The 17,884-nt window shown below is 51.6% G+C and overlaps 1 protein-coding gene across 1 annotated transcript in view; it reads left to right on the forward strand.

The window, feature by feature from the left end:
* Positions 1–17,865, forward strand: part of LOC142882541 (ankyrin repeat and IBR domain-containing protein 1-like) — an 18,040-nt gene extending 175 nt beyond the window's left edge. Inside the window, exons 1-21 of the mRNA XM_076017335.1 lie at positions 1–89; positions 6,200–6,371; positions 6,458–6,589; positions 7,204–7,428; positions 7,700–7,817; positions 7,946–8,166; positions 9,167–9,255; positions 9,435–9,579; positions 9,686–9,846; positions 10,152–10,240; positions 10,361–10,491; positions 10,576–10,710; positions 11,314–11,400; positions 11,516–11,582; positions 11,709–11,854; positions 12,489–12,667; positions 12,769–12,820; positions 12,907–12,960; positions 13,136–13,259; positions 13,992–15,318; positions 15,435–17,865. The exon at positions 1–89 is cut by the window's left edge and continues 175 nt beyond it. Coding sequence (XP_075873450.1) covers positions 1–89; positions 6,200–6,371; positions 6,458–6,589; positions 7,204–7,428; positions 7,700–7,817; positions 7,946–8,166; positions 9,167–9,255; positions 9,435–9,579; positions 9,686–9,846; positions 10,152–10,240; positions 10,361–10,491; positions 10,576–10,710; positions 11,314–11,400; positions 11,516–11,582; positions 11,709–11,854; positions 12,489–12,667; positions 12,769–12,820; positions 12,907–12,960; positions 13,136–13,259; positions 13,992–15,307 — 3,732 coding nt within the window. The 3' untranslated portion in view covers positions 15,308–15,318; positions 15,435–17,865. The remainder of the gene's footprint in view (positions 90–6,199; positions 6,372–6,457; positions 6,590–7,203; positions 7,429–7,699; positions 7,818–7,945; positions 8,167–9,166; positions 9,256–9,434; positions 9,580–9,685; positions 9,847–10,151; positions 10,241–10,360; positions 10,492–10,575; positions 10,711–11,313; positions 11,401–11,515; positions 11,583–11,708; positions 11,855–12,488; positions 12,668–12,768; positions 12,821–12,906; positions 12,961–13,135; positions 13,260–13,991; positions 15,319–15,434) is intronic.
* The last annotated feature ends 19 nt before the right edge of the window (positions 17,866–17,884 follow it).

Consider the following 17,884-nt stretch of genomic DNA (forward strand, 5'->3'; position numbering starts at 1 on the left):
CTGGACCCCAACGCCTCGTACGGGGAGCAGTACGACCACAACACGCCGCTGCACTACGTCTGCCGCCACGCCATGACGCGTCTGCTCAGGTGACGACGCATCCGGCCTGCGGCAGCACATGTTGGCGTGTGAAATTGGCAAGCGGGAGATGTTTGCGCTGGTGTAAATGGAAGGTGGGATTTGTGCTGCTGTGGGGCTCCTCTGCCGGCGGGAGGCGGGAGGTGAGCAGAGGCATGAATCCTGCTGCTGTCTGCAGAGCTGCGGTTTGTTTCGGGGGTAATTGATGGTGCCAGGCTGCTCTGCAGGAGTCCGGGATGAAGAATAATCATCTGAAGAAGAAGTAGAGAAGCAGAAAGCAAGAGACACCAGTGTGCCTGACGCCCCCCCACTCCCCCCACCCCACCCCATAATAATCGGGCTTCTGCATGCGAACACAAAATCACTGTCCTTGCCTCCTCTTCCTCCTCCTCCTCTTCCTCTTCCTCCTCCTCCTCCTCCTCCGCTTCCTTCAGGCCATCTGCTTGTCAGTCTGTCTGTCAGTCTGTCTGTCTGTCTCCTGCACGGCTACAGAAGGAGGAAGCCAGCCGGTCAATTATCTCTGCGTCTGCGTCCGAGCGCACGGCCGCCTGCTCTTACGGCAGAGGGGCCATTGTGACTCCACGTGTTGCCCGGCGCGTCTCAATAAGAAAAAAAAAAAAAAAACCCACGGTGAATCACCGAGTTCTATTTGCGTCCCCTTTCTCGCAAAGCTGACCCACACGCTGAGCTCGGCGCGGCGCCGCACTGCGCTCCCGATAAATATCAGAGGAGAGGCTCCTCTGTTTCCAGGAGCCGACTGCAACAGAGGAAATAAAGGAGCCGGGCGGCTCGAGAGCGAGCGTGGGCCGCTGCCACGCAGAGTCTGTTTTCTCTTGAAATCATATCTGCTGCGTGTCTATTAACTCTGCTCGCACTGTGTCTGTGGGTCAGATTTGGCAGGCCGGTCACAAATATTACTGGAGAGAGATGGAAAGAGAGTGGCTGCTGCCGTTGTTGGCCGTCCTCCCTCGCAGTCGGAGCCGGAAACCCAGGAGTGTGTGTGTGGAGGCGCTGGCCTATCAACAGGAAGTGTTTTAGTTGCGGAAAAAAATTTTTGCGAGACGCGGAAGAAGAAGAAGAAGAAGAGGGAAGCATCAAGTGCTTGCAAACTAGGGCTGTGCGATGAATCCATTTTAAATCCAAATCAGATTTCTTTTTTTTTTTTTAGTCGTAACGACGTTAAATAGAGGAAAATCGGAAAATCGATTTTCGTCTTTCGTGCTTCTGGGTTGGCGCCTCTAGGCTACCGTAGTCCTCCTCCCCCCCGGAGGAGCTGTTGACTGGCTACCTATGTTTACTGGCATCTGCGCTAGCTAGCCACAGCAGGCGTTAAAACCAGGAAGTGATTCTGTTTGCTGCCCTCACCGCTACCTGCTAAATTATTTTTCCGAAGTTGCATAACACGCACTTTTCCCGTTTTTTTTAGCATATTTAACGAGATACCCCCCCACCGCCAAAAAAAATAAAATAAAAAAAATCGAAATGGAAAAAATTGAGTTTTCAGAGTAAAAAAAAATTGTGATTTTATTTTTGATCAAAATCGCCCGGCCCTATTGCAAACCTAGCTGCTGCAAGGAGGAAGAAGAGCTTTTCTCAGTGATCAACGTTGGGGACGTTAGATCGTCGATGATCGATTGATTGTCGATGAAGAATTTAATCGGTTAAATTCAAATTATTTGCAATTCATTAGCATTTTTTTACACAGGTTTTTCTTACATGGCGTGGTGTATACCTGTACACCTGCAACAAGTTACTGTTCAACAACCTTTTAAAAAAGTTGCAATGTGAGCCATGAGCAGACAGCTTCCAGTCAGAGGATGAATGTTTGGGGTGTTCTTACTGTTCTCTAATGTAACAATGGGTCACATTGGACCCTCAGCATTATCGAAGGGTTCAACAATGTCTTCCTTACACATTGTCCATTCTGAAATTTAAGGTTCTAATGAAAAATCGCCGCTTATCAATGAATCGTTAACCAATCGATAAGGTCAGTCAACTACAGAGCAATGCGTTCAGCAATAATTTGCATCCCTCCTCGACATGTTTTCTTTGCTCTGGGCCGAGGCCTCAGACATTTGCGTCCGAGTTGGAAAACGTCCCATCGTCTGCTTTCTCAATCTTCCAGGCGTCCAGATGAGCTCTTCATTTCCCTTTTTAAATGTTGTCCTCCAGCCTTGTTTGGTTTTCTCGGTTGTGCAACACAAATTTGTTTGTCGTTTCTTTGGTCCTTTTTTAATTTAGACGTTTGTCACGTCAGCAGCTTAAAACGTCCCCTGAGCCCCTGAGTTTCCGATGATGGGAGTCGCTCGTCCTCATCATCATGAGGCCGCTGTGGTTTGGGAGGGTGGGAGGGGGGGGTTAGTCTTTCGAGAGAGCAAATAGTCATTAGTGATTACTGCTTGGAGGGCGATTTGACAAGGCGCTGATTAGGGTGGAGAGGCTGCAGGGTCTCTTCACAGACACCAGACCAAGGTCGGAGGAGGAAGAGAGGAGGAGGAGGAAGAGAGGAGGAGGAGGAGGAGGAGGAGGAGGAGGAGGAGGAAGAGGAGGAGGAGGAGGAAGAGGAGGAGGAGGAGGAGGAGGAGGAGGAAGAGGAGGAGGAGGAGGAGGGGGAGGAGGAGGAGGAGGAGGAGGAGGAGGAGGAGGAGCAGGACTGCGGGCTGAGCGACCGACGGCGAGATGAAGGAGAATCCAGCCGCTAATTCTATCAGCCTCGCACTTTGGACTCCTGATTAAAGAAGGAGCCTGCAGAACCTCCAGCACGCCGCCGCACTTTACGGCGTTACGATGCGTTTGCGTGAGCATCAAAGTCTTTGGATTTGCAGGTTTTCTCTGTATACTTTAAAAAAGGGTCAAACGAGTAAGTCTGTGACTGGCAGAGAGAAGGAGAGAGAGAAGCGGTGAGTGAACGGAGAGACTCAAATCTTGCAAAAATGAATAAATGGAAACTTTTAATACTCTGTTTATCGATAGTTTGTATTAGTTTTATTTTTTATTTTTCTTATTTATTTATTTATTTATTTATTTGGTTTTGAGTTTTCTTGTGCCGTCAGCGTATCAGATCCAATCCTGCACATTCTGCTGCTTTTCTCTCTCTCTCTTTATTTTTTGAACACGCTCCATATCTGCATGCGCACGCCAAGATTTGTAGAGCAGCATCTGCTGCATCATCCAACTGTGATGCAGCCTCACTCCCATTACCGCCTGCATCTCCCGCTTCTGCTCGCCCGCCCGCCCGCCCGCCCTCCCTCACTTTCAACTGTCCTGCCACATCGTCTTAATCCAGCCGAGCGCAAAGCAAAGGTTGATGGGCGTGTGCGTTGCACGTGTGCGCGTGTTGATGGGAAGCGCGGCTGCTGCCACCTCGATGCACTCTCGGCGGAAAAAAACCTTTGATTTGAAGGCCGTGGATCGCTGGGAGGACGGCGGATGATGCTCTCTCACACACGGTTGTCCTCCAGTTGACCTCTGCGCTTTTCATATTTTAGTGCAGCGCTTCTCAACCGGTGGAGTCTCAGCACCCCACATTCTTATCGTGAAGTCGTGGCACCAAATTTATTCCACAAAAATAAAAAAGGCTAGCCCACTTTCTATCATGTCAAAGTAGATCAATTATTGAAATTGTCGTCTTGAATTTTCTCTACAAGCGTGGAAAAGGGAAACTCTCCACAAAGCCGTGACCCAATCAAAACAGCTCCACGACCCACTGTTGGGTTGCGACCCACTAGTTGAGGAAGGCTGCTTTAGTGCCTATTTAATAGGAGTGGGAGAAAAAAATCTATTCACAGAAGTAAAGCAATTTCTTGTCATCCAATTTTTAAATCAATTTTTTTGTTCAAAAATTCAAATTGCTTCATTTTGGTCTGTTGAGCCGGGTAGGAAAAAGTGACCACTTTTCTCCAGCAGAGGGCGAAATGTTTGTTCTGTTCATAATCATAATCATTCAACTGCTTCACTGGTGTTAAAAATGCAGACTAAAAATCGATAATATTGTTTGGCAATGTCGTAGAATCGCAATTCAAATCGAATCGGCATCCAAAAAAAATATCGTAGAAGAATCAAACCGGGAGAAAAGCATATGGTCCCAGCCCGACTATTCAACACCCCGTAACCCAGGGGTGTCAAACTCATGGTGGTTCACAGGCCACATAGAGGAAAATCTCTTCCCCAAGCGGGCCGGACCGCTAGAATCATGGTGTGGTGATAATAACGTAAACATAACAACAACTTCCAGTTGTTTTCTTTGTTGTCGCTATTGGCTGTCCTGAAAGTAGACAAATGACCTCATCGTCTAATTTGCATAATTGACAATTTGCACTTGATCGCAGCGTAACAACGCCGGGAAAAGTCGCTAGATTTGTCGCTAGTCGCTTTTGACAAAGAAAAAAGTCACCATGGGGAGTTGGAAAGTCGCCAGATGTTAGCGAGAAAGTCGCCGAGTTAGCGACACTGCTCTGCATTGACTTTGTCTGTTTCGACTGAGACATTTTGGGGCACTGAGGGCAGCCAATAGGAGAGGTTCTGGGGCACTGAAGGCAGCCAATAGGAGAGGTTCTGGGGCACTGAGGGCAGCCGATAGGAGAGGTTCTGAGGCACTGAGGGCAGCCAATAGGAGAGGTTCTGGGGTACTGAGGGCAGCCAATAGGAGAGGTTCTGGGGGCACTGAGGGCAGCCAATAGGAGAGGTTCTGGGGCCATGAGGGCAGCCAATAGGAGAGGTTCTGGGGGCACTGAGGGCAGCCAATAGGAGAGGTTCTGGGGCACTGAGGGCAGCCGATAGGAGAGGTTCTGAGGCACTGAGGGCAGCCAATAGGAGAGGTTCTGGGGTACTGAGGGCAGCCAATAGGAGAGGTTCTGGGGCCATGAGGGCAGCCAATAGGAGAGGTTCTGGGGCCATGAGGGCAGCCGATAGGAGAGGTTCTGGGGGCACTGAGGGCAGCCAATAGGAGAGGTTCTGGGGCACTGAGGGCAGCCAATAGGAGAGGTTCTGAGGTACTGAGGGTAGGAGAGGTTCTGGGGTACTGAGGGCAGCCAATAGGAGAGGTTCTGGGGGCACTGAGGGCAGCCAATAGGAGAGGTTCTGGGGGCACTGAGGGCAGCCAATAGGAGAGGTTCTGGGGCACTGAGGGAAGCCAATAGGAGAGGTTCTGGGGGCACTGAGGGCAGCCAATAGGAGAGGTTCTGGGGCACTGAGGGAAGCCAATAGGAGAGGTTCTGGGGCACTGAGGGCAGCCAATAGGAGAGGTTCTGGGGTACTGAGGGAAGCCAATAGGAGAGGTTCTGGGGGCACTGAGGGCAGCCAATAGGAGAGGTTCTGGGGCCATGAGGGCAGCCAATAGGAGAGGTTCTGGGGCACTGAGGGCAGCCAATAGGAGAGGTTCTGGGGTACTGAGGGCAGCCAATAGGAGAGGTTCTGAGACACTGAGGGCAGCCAATAGGAGAGGTTCTGAGGTACTGAGGGCAGCCAATAGGAGAGGTTCTGGGGCACTGAGGGCAGCCAATAGGAGAGGTTCTGGGGGTACTGAGGGCAGCCAATAGGAGAGGTTCTAGGGCCATGAGGGCAGCCAATAGGAGAGGTTCTGAGACACTGAGGGCAGCCAATAGGAGAGGTTCTGGGGCACTGAGGGAAGCCAATAGGAGAGGTTCTGAGGTACTGAGGGCAGCCAATAGGAGAGGTTCTGGGGTACTGAGGGCAGCCAATAGGAGAGGTTCTGGGGCACTGAGGGCAGCCAATAGGAGAGGTTCTGGGGTACTGAGGGCAGCCAATAGGAGAGGTTCTGGGGCACTGAGGGCAGCCAATAGGAGAGGTTCTGGGGCACTGAGGGCAGCCAATAGGAGAGGTTCTGGGGTACTGAGGGCAGCCAATAGGAGACGTGAGTGGCTGTACTTATGCCGGGTTGCTCAGCCCCAGCATTGAGTTTGTTTGCGAAGCAGCAACGATACTGCGACACCAAGTGGACACATTTAGAACAGCACTCTCTTTCATTGAGAAATTGCAGTTTTTATATTTTGCAAAATCATCTCGCGGGCCGGGGAAAAAAACAGTTTGCGGGCCTGATCCGGCCCGCGGGCCGTATGTTTGACACCCCTGCCGTAACCCCTGCATCGCCCCTTGCCTCCAGGTCCTTCCTGTTCAGCAAGGAGGGCAACCCCAACAAGCGCAACGTGCACAACGAGACCTGCCTGCACGTGCTCTGCCAGGGCCCCATGATCCTGCTGCTGTCGGCCGGAGCGCTGTCCCCGCGCCTGGCCCGGCCCGAGAGGGACGAGCAGCTGCGGGCCGACTGCCTGCAGGTCAGAGCGCAGGATTCACCATCATGTCTGTGTGAATGAAGGAGAAGAAAGTTTGGGCTCATCGCTGGTTCCCCCCCCCCCCCCAGCTGATCCTGAGCTGGACGGGAGCGAGGCTGGAAGGAGGTCAGTACGAGAAGGTCAACGTCAACGCCACCGACAACCGCAGCAGCACCTGCCTGCACTACGCCGCCGCCGCTGGCATGAGGAGCTGCGTGGAGGTCAGAGGTCAAGTGTGTGTGTGTGTGTGTGTGTGTGTGTGTGTGTGTGTGTGTGTGTGTTTGCCTACTTCTTGTGCTCTCCACTCTGTCTGCCAGACCATCCTGATTATTAAATCTGCCCAGAACAGCCCTCCAGTGTCTGCGTTGTGTTTTCAGTGCTGTCACATCCAAACCTCCTCACTACTGTGTGTGTGTGTGTGTCTGTGTGTGTCTGTGTGTCTGTGTGTGTGTGTGTCTGTGTGTGTGTGTGTGTGTGAGAGAGAGAGTGAGAGTGAGAGCATACGGCTGTGTTCACGTCTGGAGGATAGAGAGAAAAAAAAACCCTTTAATTTGAAGAGACTGAACTCAGCAGCAGTTTGAGCAGCCTGGGGAGGAGAAGAGGGACAAACAGATTCTCATGCTTCTCTGTTTTTCCCTCTGCTGCTGCTGCCGCCGCTCACATCCTCTTCTTCTCCTCTTCCTCCTCTGATACTCATCTGGCACTCCCCGTTTCCTCCTCCACTCTGCTGCCTCGTCGTTCCCGTCCTTAACAAATGATTCTCTTTGATTGAGCGTGCGTCTCTTCCTCCACTCTCTCCCCCCCCCCCCCTCCTCCCCTCCCTTCTTCCTGCTAGCTGCTGATCCAGAGCGAGGCCGACCTCTTCGTGGAGGACGAGGACAAGCTGACGCCGTGCGACCTGGCCGAGCGGCACCAGCACACAGAGCTGGCCCTCAGCCTGGAGTCGCAGATGGTTTTCTCCCCGCCGCCGGCCCAGCAGCAGCAGCAGCAGCAGCAGCAGCAGCAGCAGCCGCCAAGCGCGGACGCACATGGCGAAGCGGCGCTGCAGCAGTACAAGGAGGTGAGCAGGAGCAGCAGGGAGATTGCGGATGGGCTATTCTGGGTCGTGGGTCACAGTCGTGACCTCAGTGACGTCTTCTTCAGCATTTGTGCCGTCAGCATTTATTTTTGCAGATCAGGTCGCTGGGTCTTCAGCTCGGCCACAGGAGTGTGGCGCTGCATCGTGGTTCTGCTGTGCCTGCCGCCGCTGACAGTGGAGGAGGTGCAGGTGGCCTTCGGCTTCTTCTCCCTCAGTCTCTGTCCGACGTTGCTCTCCTCTTGTGTCCTTGCAGCCCTTTGAGGGCCTGAAGCTCCAGGACCTGCGCAGGCTGAAGGACATGCTGATAGTGGAGACGGCCGACATGCTGCAGGTGCCGCTGTTCACGGCCGAGGCGCTGCTCAGGGCTCACGGTGCGTCTCCGGCTTCCCCGTCATCAGACCTCCGAAACACCCCGTGCAACTGTAGCCAAACTCTGTGTGTGTGTGTGTGTGTGTGTGTGTGTGTGTGTGTGTGTGTGTGTGTGTGGCCCCTCCCCCAGACTGGGACCGGGAGAAGCTGCTGGAGGCCTGGATGTCCGACGCCGACAGCTGCTGCCAGCGCTCTGGCGTGACCATGCCGCCGCCGCCGCCCAGCGGCTCCAACACCTGGGACAGCATCCCCTCGCCGCGCACGCCGCGCACGCCGCGCTCGCCCCTCACCCTCACCCTCACCTCACCCACCGACGGCTGCCTCACGCCTGCGGAGGAGGGCCTGGCCACGGTACGAAGGCCCTCTTCGTTACTATCGATTCGACCGCTGTGTTTTCTGTTCACCTGCTTTCCTTCATCTCGTCGTCAAAGGTCCAAGTGTGTAAAACGCTGCCGTATTTACCACTTTTGCATCCGGGGGGAAGCTTAATATTCTGCTCATCAGCACGTCAGTAAAGGAGTTGACCATGAGTACAATAAGAGTGATTTGCTTTTCCGACCCATACGACGGTTCTTATTTATACACAAGAATATTCATAAACAAGGGTCTTGCTCCCAGTTAGAAGAAGAAGAAGAAGAAGAAGAAGAAGAAGACCTTTATTGATCCCACAATGGGGAAATCTGCATAATTACAGCAACAACAGAAAAAAGGCTACAGTGCAAAAGGTCAAGAATTATATTAACTGAAGACATCGACAAAAATAAAATATCTGTAAGTAGGTACAGAAAAATAAGAAGCGAGATAAAAAGCAAGAAATTTACATGTATATATAAACATTTGGATTTACATGTGCTACATGCTCTGCTATAAATAAGTTTCCATTGCATCGAAATGAGGAATTCACAGTGAGTGTAGATTTGTCATCGTCACCGCCGTATTGCTAAGGAAGTTTGTGTGCGCAGGCCACCGTAGTTCACTGGCAAGTTTGGGGAGGGAGAGGGTGAGTGGAAGATCGCTGCAATCTGAAATTTAACCACTTGGCGTCGCTGTTTCTTCTTAAGATCTCCAAATATTTCACGCTCAAACCTTGAATTCTATATCAATGAAATCTGTTTTTAATGAAGGCGACGCTCGCACGAGACCACCCAGTCGTGATAATGATGATAATAAACCGATGTCTCGGTTCGATCGCTCCGTGTGTGTGTGTGTGTGTGTGTGTGTGTGTGTGTGTGTGTGTGTGTGTGTGTGTGTGTGTGTGTGTGTGTGTGTGGCGGCTCCACATTCTCAGGACCGCAGACCCACCTCGGCTCGGCACCACTGACAGTCCGTCACTGTGTTTCTCTCCCTGCAGTGTGGAATCTGCCTGTGCTCCATCTCGGTGTTTGAGGACCCGGTGGACATGTCGTGCGGACACGAGTTCTGCAGAGCATGCTGGGAAGGGTGGGGCCGCTCTCCAGTTGTATTGACGGATTGATTTAGTTTATTTTGAAAGGCTTTCGGTGTTCATGTGAATATGCTTTGTGTGTGTGTGTGTGTGTGTGTGTGTGTGTGTGTGTGTGTGTGTGTGTGTGTGTGTGTGTGTGTGTGTGTGTGTGTGTGTGTGTGTGTGTGTGTGACAGGTTTCTCAACGTCAAAATCCAGGAGGGCGACGCCCACAATATCTTCTGCCCCGCCTATGAGTGCTACCAGCTGGTGCCGGTGCATGTGATCCAGAGTGTGGTTTCCAGGGAGATGGATGAGAGATATTTACATTTTGACATTAAGGTTTGGAAGGAAAAAAAAAATAATCCATTGCTTTAAGACACCGCCTTCTTTTATTTTTCCCGTACGCATGTATGAATATATTTGTGTCTGTTTTCTCCCCCTGCAGGCATTTGTGGAGAATAATCCGTCCATCCGCTGGTGCCCGGCAGCGCGCTGCGAGCGGGCGGTCCGGCTCACCCGGCCGGGCCCCGGCGACAGCGACCTGCTCAGCTTCCCGCTGCTCCCCTCCCCCGCCGTGGACTGTGGCAAAGGTCACCTGTTCTGCTGGTACACACGACAAGATTTACACGTTTCTTTTTGTGTGACCGTCAGCGATAAATCACAACTCTTATTTCTCAAAGTGGAAGATATTTGGAAGATATTTTGTATGGTTGATGTGCTCGGGCCATGGTAATTCACTGGCAGGCTCAGGAGTGGGTGGGAGAGGGGAAAACGCTGCAATCCAAAATGTAATCACCAAAATGTAATATTTCACACGTCACAAGCGTAGAAAGAAGCGCTTCTATTTTCTGATGACAAAGTCGCGTTGCTGCCTCGCTGACGCTGCCTCTTCCACGCCTCCCCGTCTGCAGGGAGTGCCTGAGGGAGGCCCACGAGCCCTGCGACTGCCAGACGTGGAGGAACTGGTTGCAGAAAGTCACCGAGATGAAGCCCGAAGAGTGTATGTCTGCATCTGGACGGCACCTCGCCAGCAGCAGCAGAGTTTAAAGTGCAGAGCTAAGTGTGTGTGTGTGTGTGTGTGTGTGTGCGTGTGTGTGTGTGTGTGTGTGTTTTCCCACAGTGGCCGGTGTTAGCGAGGCCTACGAGGACGCGGCGAACTGCCTGTGGCTGCTGACCAACTCCAAGCCGTGCGCCAACTGCAAGTCGCCCATTCAGAAGACGGAGGGCTGCAACCACATGCAGTGTGCCAAGGTCTGTGTGTGTGTGTGTCCTGGTCTTATAAATGTAATGAGCTCCGGTGGTCACTGACTCAGCTGTCTGTCTCTGTCGGTCCAGTGCAAGTACGATTTCTGCTGGATCTGTCTGGAGGGCTGGAAGAAGCACAGCTCCTCCACCGGAGGCTCCTACCGCTGCACCCGCTACGAGGTCATCCTGCAGCTGGAGAAGCAGTCCAGGGAGATGACTGAGGAGGTAATGACGATCATGCTAATAATGATAGCGGTACACTTTATTTGTCTTGCCCTTTTCATTTCAGCAATCTACGAAAGAGGATCAGGGCCGCAAGGAGAGAGAAAAAAAAATGAATGCAGAATTAAGTTTCGTGAAAAAAGGTTGACGTAAAAAAGATGGAATTTTGTGAATAAAGTTCACGTAAAAAAAAAAAAAAAAAAAAAGACCGGCGAGTAGACTGGATGGATTGGATGGGTAGATTAACCCAGTTACCCACAGTAATCGGGAAACTGGTGAAAGTGGAAGCTCTCCACTAGACTAGCATGCAGAGCCTTTCCACTGTCTTCTCAAAACTTGAAAAAAAAAAATCATATCTTTTTTTCTCTGCTTTTGGCCCTAAACCTCTTCCATAGCAATTTCAAAGTGCTGCAGAGCAGGAAAAATAATCAAAATAAAATGAATGCAGTTCAGAAAGGGTCAATCGGGGTCAATAAATTGTTTCAAAAGAAAGAAAAGAAGTTCAAAACACAACAGAGAGCAAAAAGGAATTCAAGTTCAAGTTTCCCTGAGAAATGTAAAAAAAAAAAAAAAAAAATCCCCCCTCACCCCCCCACTCCTCCTCAGGCAGAGAAGACGCACAAGAGCTTTGAGGAGCTGGACCGTTTCATGCACTACTACACTCGCTTCAAGAACCACGAGCACAGCTTTGAGGTAACACACACACACATACACACACACACACACACACACACACGCACACACACACCCTCTGTCTTTTATCCTCCCTGCTGAAAAACCTGAATGCCAAACCCCTGTCGTGCATTAGCTGGAGAGGAAGCTGCTGAAAACAGCCAAGGAGAAAATGGAGCAGCTCAGCCGAGCCTTAATCTGGCGTAAGTCGCCCTCCATCGCACCCAAAACCACAAGTTTTTGTGTGTGTGTGTGTGTGTTCAAAAGAATCTGAATTTTTTTCTTCCCCCCCTTCCCCTGCTCTCCCTCCACCACTGCGGGCCGGGCAGGCGACGGCTCTCCTCCGGACACGCGCTTCATCGAGGACGGCATGTGTGAGCTGCTGAAGACGCGGCGCGTCCTCAAGTGCTCTTACCCGTACGGCTTCTTCCTGCAGCAGGGCAGCACGCAGAAGGAGATCTTCGAGCTCATGCTGGTGCAGTTTCTTTTTAGTGCAGTCACTTCACCACACCGCTGCGCTGTTCCCCGTCCGGCTCAGAGCTGCATGTTTCAGTCAGAGAAGAATGAGTTTAACGGTACAGGAAGTTGGCAATAAGAACAAAACAATTCCCATGTGTTTGTGTGCCTCTGATTGCAGCCAATATTTCAAGGCAAGCTTGAGTTTGAGTAAAATAAATAAGGGTGTCCAAAAACTTTGTCCCACCTCTCTATCAGAACCCCCCTGCCAGCTGACCAGATAGAACCACTGTTTGGTTGCTACCACTGCTTCTGTAGATCCATGGCAGCCACGTCTATGCATGCACGTCCAGGCTTTGCATTCGTTATCAAGATCCATTTTTCCACCTGTGAGCCGATGTCTCCTTCTTCTCCTTCTTCTCCTTTTTCTCCTTTTTCTTCTTCTCCTCCTTCTTCTTCTCCTCCTTCTTCTCCTCCTTCTTGTCCTTCTCCTCCTTCTTCTTCTCCTCCTTCTCCTTCTTCTTCTACTTTTTCTCATTCTACTTCTTCTCCTTCTCCTCCTTCTTCTTCTCCTTCTCCTACTTCTTCTCCTCCTTCTCCTTCTCTTCTTCCTCCTCCACTACCTCTTGCTCCTCCTCTTCCTCCTTCCTCAGTCGGACCTGGAGATCGCGGTGGAGGACCTTGCCCAGAAGGTGAACCGGCCGTACCTGAGGACGCCGCGCCACAAGATCATCAGCGCCGCCCGTCTGGTGCAGCAGAAGAGACAAGAGTTCCTGGCGTCGGTGGCCCGAGGAGTCGCCCCCAACGACTCCCCCGAGCCTCCCCGCAGAAAGTAAAGAAACACTCCACGTAAAATAGAATAAAATCTGGTTCCACACGCACGACCTTCTGTTTGAGTTGATGGTCCAAACCTTTCTTGTTTCCCCGTCGAAGTTACCGTGGAGGCTCGTGGGACTGGGAGTACCTGGGCTTCGCCTCCCCTGAGGTAAACCATGGCGCCGGGAGGAGGAAACACCCCTGACAATTCCCAGCTCTGACCACTGGAGTCTTTTCTTTTGTCTCTGTGTTCAGATGAGCGGCCGTCACTCCTTCCTGGGCGCAGGAGACCGGAGGAGACAGTCACAGGTAACACCGCCAAGGTCACGCTAAGGTCAAGGACCAGTCATGCACAAAGCATGATTGGAATTCTGGTTAGAGAACATCTCAAAGGAGGAGTGGGGAGGTGGGGGGGGGCAGGAGGGGGGTGGCTGGCGATGACATCATCTCCAGAGTTGTGTTCAAGCGAACCTTCCGCCCGCAGGATTACTCTGAGATGCAGTACCGGCGAAGACACAGGCGGCGGAGCCGAGGAGACATGCTGAGTTTACACAACCTGCGGAGCAGCAGCAACACGCCGGAGAGCAGCCGCAGGAGCGACAACACAGGTCGGGCGGCACGCCGCAATGTGTTGTCTTTGGAAAAACTCAAATATTCAGATGGATTTAATTTTGTTTTTCATCATTACTATCATTACTATCATTACTATTGTTATTATTGTTATTATCACTGCTTTTTCTTTTCACCATTTTGCTTGCACTGTTAGAACAGGATAGAATGGAAGAGAAACCTTTATTGTTATATAATAGTGTGTGTGTGTGTGTGTGTGTGTGTGTGTGTGTGTGTGTGTGTGTGCGAATGGCTGTTAGTCTTTGTTAGTCTCTGTGCCTTCACATGGATGGACGGATAGACGGATGGATGGATGGATGGATAGACGGATGAATGGATGGATAGACGGATGGATGGATGAATGGATGGATAGATGGATGGATGGATGGATGGACAGATGGATGGATGGATGAATGGAGGGATGGAGGGATGGCTGAATGTCCCTGGCCTATAAGGACTCGTGTGTTAACACGCTGTCACATCCATGTCACTTTTTTTTTTTGACCTGCTGACCTTTGTTCTGCTTTGTTTTGTCCTCTTTTCACATTTGAAAATTCAATGACGACATTCTTAGAAAACAAACATTCAGTGTCCACCAAATCCAGGAGCGTTCCGAGCAATTCTTGGCTTTTCCGCCTCACAGAATCAGGATCAGCCAGACGCAGCCTCCGGCGGCCAACAATCACTTGACCTTTTTGCGTGACCTTTGGCGCGACCTTTCTGTGTTGCAGACGCCCCGGAGCGAGGCGAGGGCCGGCGGCGGGCGCTGGACGCCATGGACGAGGACGACCCCAACTTCCTGCTGGCCGTCCAGCTGTCCCTGCAGGAGTCCCGGCGGGACAGAGAGCCGGGCCTGGACGGCGGCCTGCAGAGGGCGGCGGAGAGGCGGGCCGCCCTGGAGCGAGGGCCGGAGGGCTGGAGGCCGGACGCTCCGCCGGGCGCCCGGGGAGGGGGCGGCCCCTCCCCCTCCCTCCTCGCCGCCGACCCCCCGCCGGCCCCGCTCGGGCCGCCCAGGTTGAACCCCCTGCCCCTGCTGCCCCCCCCGCCTCCCTCCCTCAGCGCCATGCTGCTGGAGCTGGAGGACAGCCTGATGAAGCTGGGCAACATGGCCGCCGCCCCCCCGGCTTACCACCCGGAGCCCCGCCCCCAGCAGGAGCAGCTGCTGCTGTGCGGTGGCCGCGCCGTCCCGCCCCCGATCGCCCGCGGTCGAGGCTCCGCCCCCGAGCCGTCGCAGCAGAGCTGCTGCCTGGTCGCCGGCTGTCTGTCCGGAGCCGAGGGGACGGACGAGCACGTGGCCCCGCCCAGGACGGCCGCCTCGTCCGACCTGGGCGGCGGCTCCGCCCTCGGTCCGGACCCGAACTCCGCCCACCGCTCGTCCAGACTGGAGCCGCCGCCACCGCCGCCGCCCGCCCACCTGTGCCTCCCGTCCCCAGAGGCAGAGCCGGAGCTGCTGCTGCTGTCCCCCGTCGTCCCCCCGGGGGGCCCCTACACCCCCAGCGACCCCCAGAGCCTGGAGGCCCTGGACCCGGCGGCCAGCGCCCAGCTGCTGGACAACATCATGGCCTGGTTCAACAGCAACATCGGCCCCCAGAGCCTGGCGCTCGTCCCGTCCCCGCCCACCACCGACAGCGACTCCTCCCCCGACACCACCACGCACACCGAGAGCGAGTCGGCCAGCGAGTCCAGGGACGCCTCGCACGCCCTCGCCGGCCCGCCACCAGGGGGCGGCGGAGGAGCCGGTGAGCTGGAGTCGGACCGAGGGCCCGCTGGCTCCTGGCGGGGCGCCGGGGCCGGGTCGGCGTCGAGCAGGCCCAGCAGCCTGGACCTGGGGGTCCCGCAGGTCAGCGCGGAGGTCACGGTGGAGGTCAGCGCGGAGGTCACGGGCGGCGGCTGCGCGGCGGCGCTGTCGCTGGACGCAGCGGACACACAGCCGCCGCTCGGAAACAGTCTCCAAGCTGACGCCCCGACGGACAGAGACTCACACCTTCAGCTAGAGGGCGACCAATCACCCGAGGAGGAGTGGGAGGAGCAAGTACACCTGGTGTGACGGGAGGTCAGGTGGGCGGGGCCAAGAAGGAGCTCAGCAAAGTGTTTACTGTGTGTGTTTTACTGTAAGAAACAAAGCAAACATGATGTCACGCTCACAGTTTTTTCTTTCTTTCCTTTGTCTGCAGTATTAGCAGCAGACGCCGTCGGTCTTTAAAGGGACAGTACACCAAAGTTGGACATTTGACCTGCTTTTTTTAAATTTATTGTTTGTTGATCTCACCTCAGTGTTGTCAGAAGCTCTAGCGGCCACTTTTTAACCTCTCGGCTTCTCGGGTGGAATCATTTCCTGCCGTTGTTTTTTTTATTGGAGACGTCGTTAAAGACAGAGTATCCATAGAAAGCTACTGGTATGACACAGTATATGCTGCACATGTGTATATATGCATACGTGTTTATCGTTATTTTTGTTTGATTTATCCCCCTGCCTCTTGTTTTGTTTTCTTTATTTATTTTTCTTTTTTCTGATTCCAAGTTTTGGTGCTGATGACGCTAAAAAAAAAAAAAATCCTGACTCGCCTCATAGACTCCCACTTGATCTACACACACACACACACACGACCCAAATCGGGGAGTCGGTCCAGAGCTGAGCTGCAGCAGAGTTTGCAGCTCACTCAGCGTACTGTACAATCAAGGAGGCCTAAATCTGAAGTTCTGTTTTGTTTTTTTTGTGGCCCTTCTTGCACACTGTGCCTGCTTTGATAGGAAGCTCCAGCGTACGGCAGACAGAGGGGGTCAAACACACAAACGTCGGCGCCATCTCCGTGCCACATTCTGCAAATTATTCAAGGTAGAATTCTCAATGAGTCTCACTGGCGACGAGGCTTTGACGGCACGTTGCCGTGCTCTGCTCCGGCGTCAAACCTACTTGGTGAGTTTGTCGGGGGGGGGGGGAGGAGGAGGAGGAGGAGGAGTTGAATGACTCGCTAGAACAGTCGGGGGTCGATACAATACGCCAAATGATTGTGGTGATGACTACAGCTCACTAAACAGTGCCACAAAATACTAGCTGAACAAATTTTTTTTTTAATATATCAGGGTCTCAAGCCTGCATATTGCAGCTGTTGTTATTGATTTGTTTGTTGATTCATATCAAAGTGCTGATCGTCGCTCTTCTTTTCTGCACCGGCTGCCCTGCTTTGAGTTGCTTTTGATTTGACGGCGCAGCCTTGCTTTGTGGCGTTCACTTCCTTCACTGGTTTCTATGTTAAATATTGAGAATTGCAGCTCGCGCTGTTGACGGTGTCTGGTTTACATTTCTTTGCACATTAAACCTTTGGGGTCAAACTGAGCCAAAGTGACGGGAAGACTGATAATCAGTGCACCACACGTTATTGTTTTTGGCATAAGTTCTACAACTGGTGGCTGGTACTATAATTTTCTGACGGGCTTGGAGTTTTTTCTATATATATTTTTTTTTTAATTGACAAGGAGTTCATAATAATAGAATGTCTCTCCCTTTTTGACGGTACTTTGTGGGTTTTTTGTTATTTATTGGTTGGAATATATTATGTTTTTATTGATTTATTAATAAACGCTGAAGTGACACACGGAGGTTCGAAAATGCACATTAGTGTTTGTATCAATACAGCTGTGTTTTAGTTTCCTGGAGACGCAGCTACCACATTTCAGTTCATACTTTTTTTTTTTTTTTTTTTTTTCAAAAATTGTTTAAATTTGTGTCCAAATACGTCTTTTAGATACTTACAATAAGTTTGAACAGTTCTATTTTAATTTCTCTTTTTTTTGTTTTGTTTTGTTTCCAATCACCATTGCCCAACTGCAATGTTTACAAAAAAAATATTGAAGCACTGCCTGCTGTAGAGCGCTTGAGTGATTGTTAGCATACCGGAGCGATTTAGCCATAGTGTCTGGCGAGGCAAACGAGAGCATCGTGATAGTTCAAACTCCCTCGTTTTAAATAAATCCATGTACTGAATGTGTGATGTACAATCAGAAAATATGTCATTTCGTATTATTCTAAATCACTTGGGTGACGTCTCGTGCTATGTTGAGACAAACTGTTGTTTGTTTTTGTTTTTGTTTTTGTTTTTTGCCGTTGCATTAAACATGAACGTGTTGAACTGTGGGGCAGCTTGGAGGTGCCACTCAAGACGTCTCGTCAAGTCCTCTGAGATGCGTAGGGCTCACGCCGATACCGCTGCCAGGATGCCTTGTTCAAACACAGTACGTGTATATTTTATCTGCACAGCTGCAACACATGAGACTCACTGAATCTGCGGGAAATCATCCTAGTTTTGTTCCAACTAAACATGTTTGTTTGTTTTTTTCGTTGCTCTTCTGTTTTTAGTTTTATACTTGCCGTCATAATGGAATTTTTTTTTATTCCACGCATAATATTTCGGCATTAATAAGCCCCAAACTGTCAACTTCTGAATTTGATTAAAAAAAAAAAAAAAGAAAGAAAAGAAATTGCACTCTTATAAATCAAACTTGATACATTCCCAGTTGATCCACAAGAGGTTTGATGTGTGGCCAAAACTCTGAATGAAAGTGTCGGTGTTCAGTTTACTCTCAATAAAAGGAGGTGAAAGTGTTTGTCTTTGTTAATGTGTTC

The sequence above is a fragment of the Nelusetta ayraudi genome, unplaced genomic scaffold (genome assembly GCF_046127955.1).
Source record: "Nelusetta ayraudi isolate G7.1 ecotype Tasmania unplaced genomic scaffold, CSIRO-AGI_Nayr_v1 ptg000313l, whole genome shotgun sequence".
In the NCBI taxonomy this organism is placed as follows: domain Eukaryota; kingdom Metazoa; phylum Chordata; class Actinopteri; order Tetraodontiformes; family Monacanthidae; genus Nelusetta; species Nelusetta ayraudi.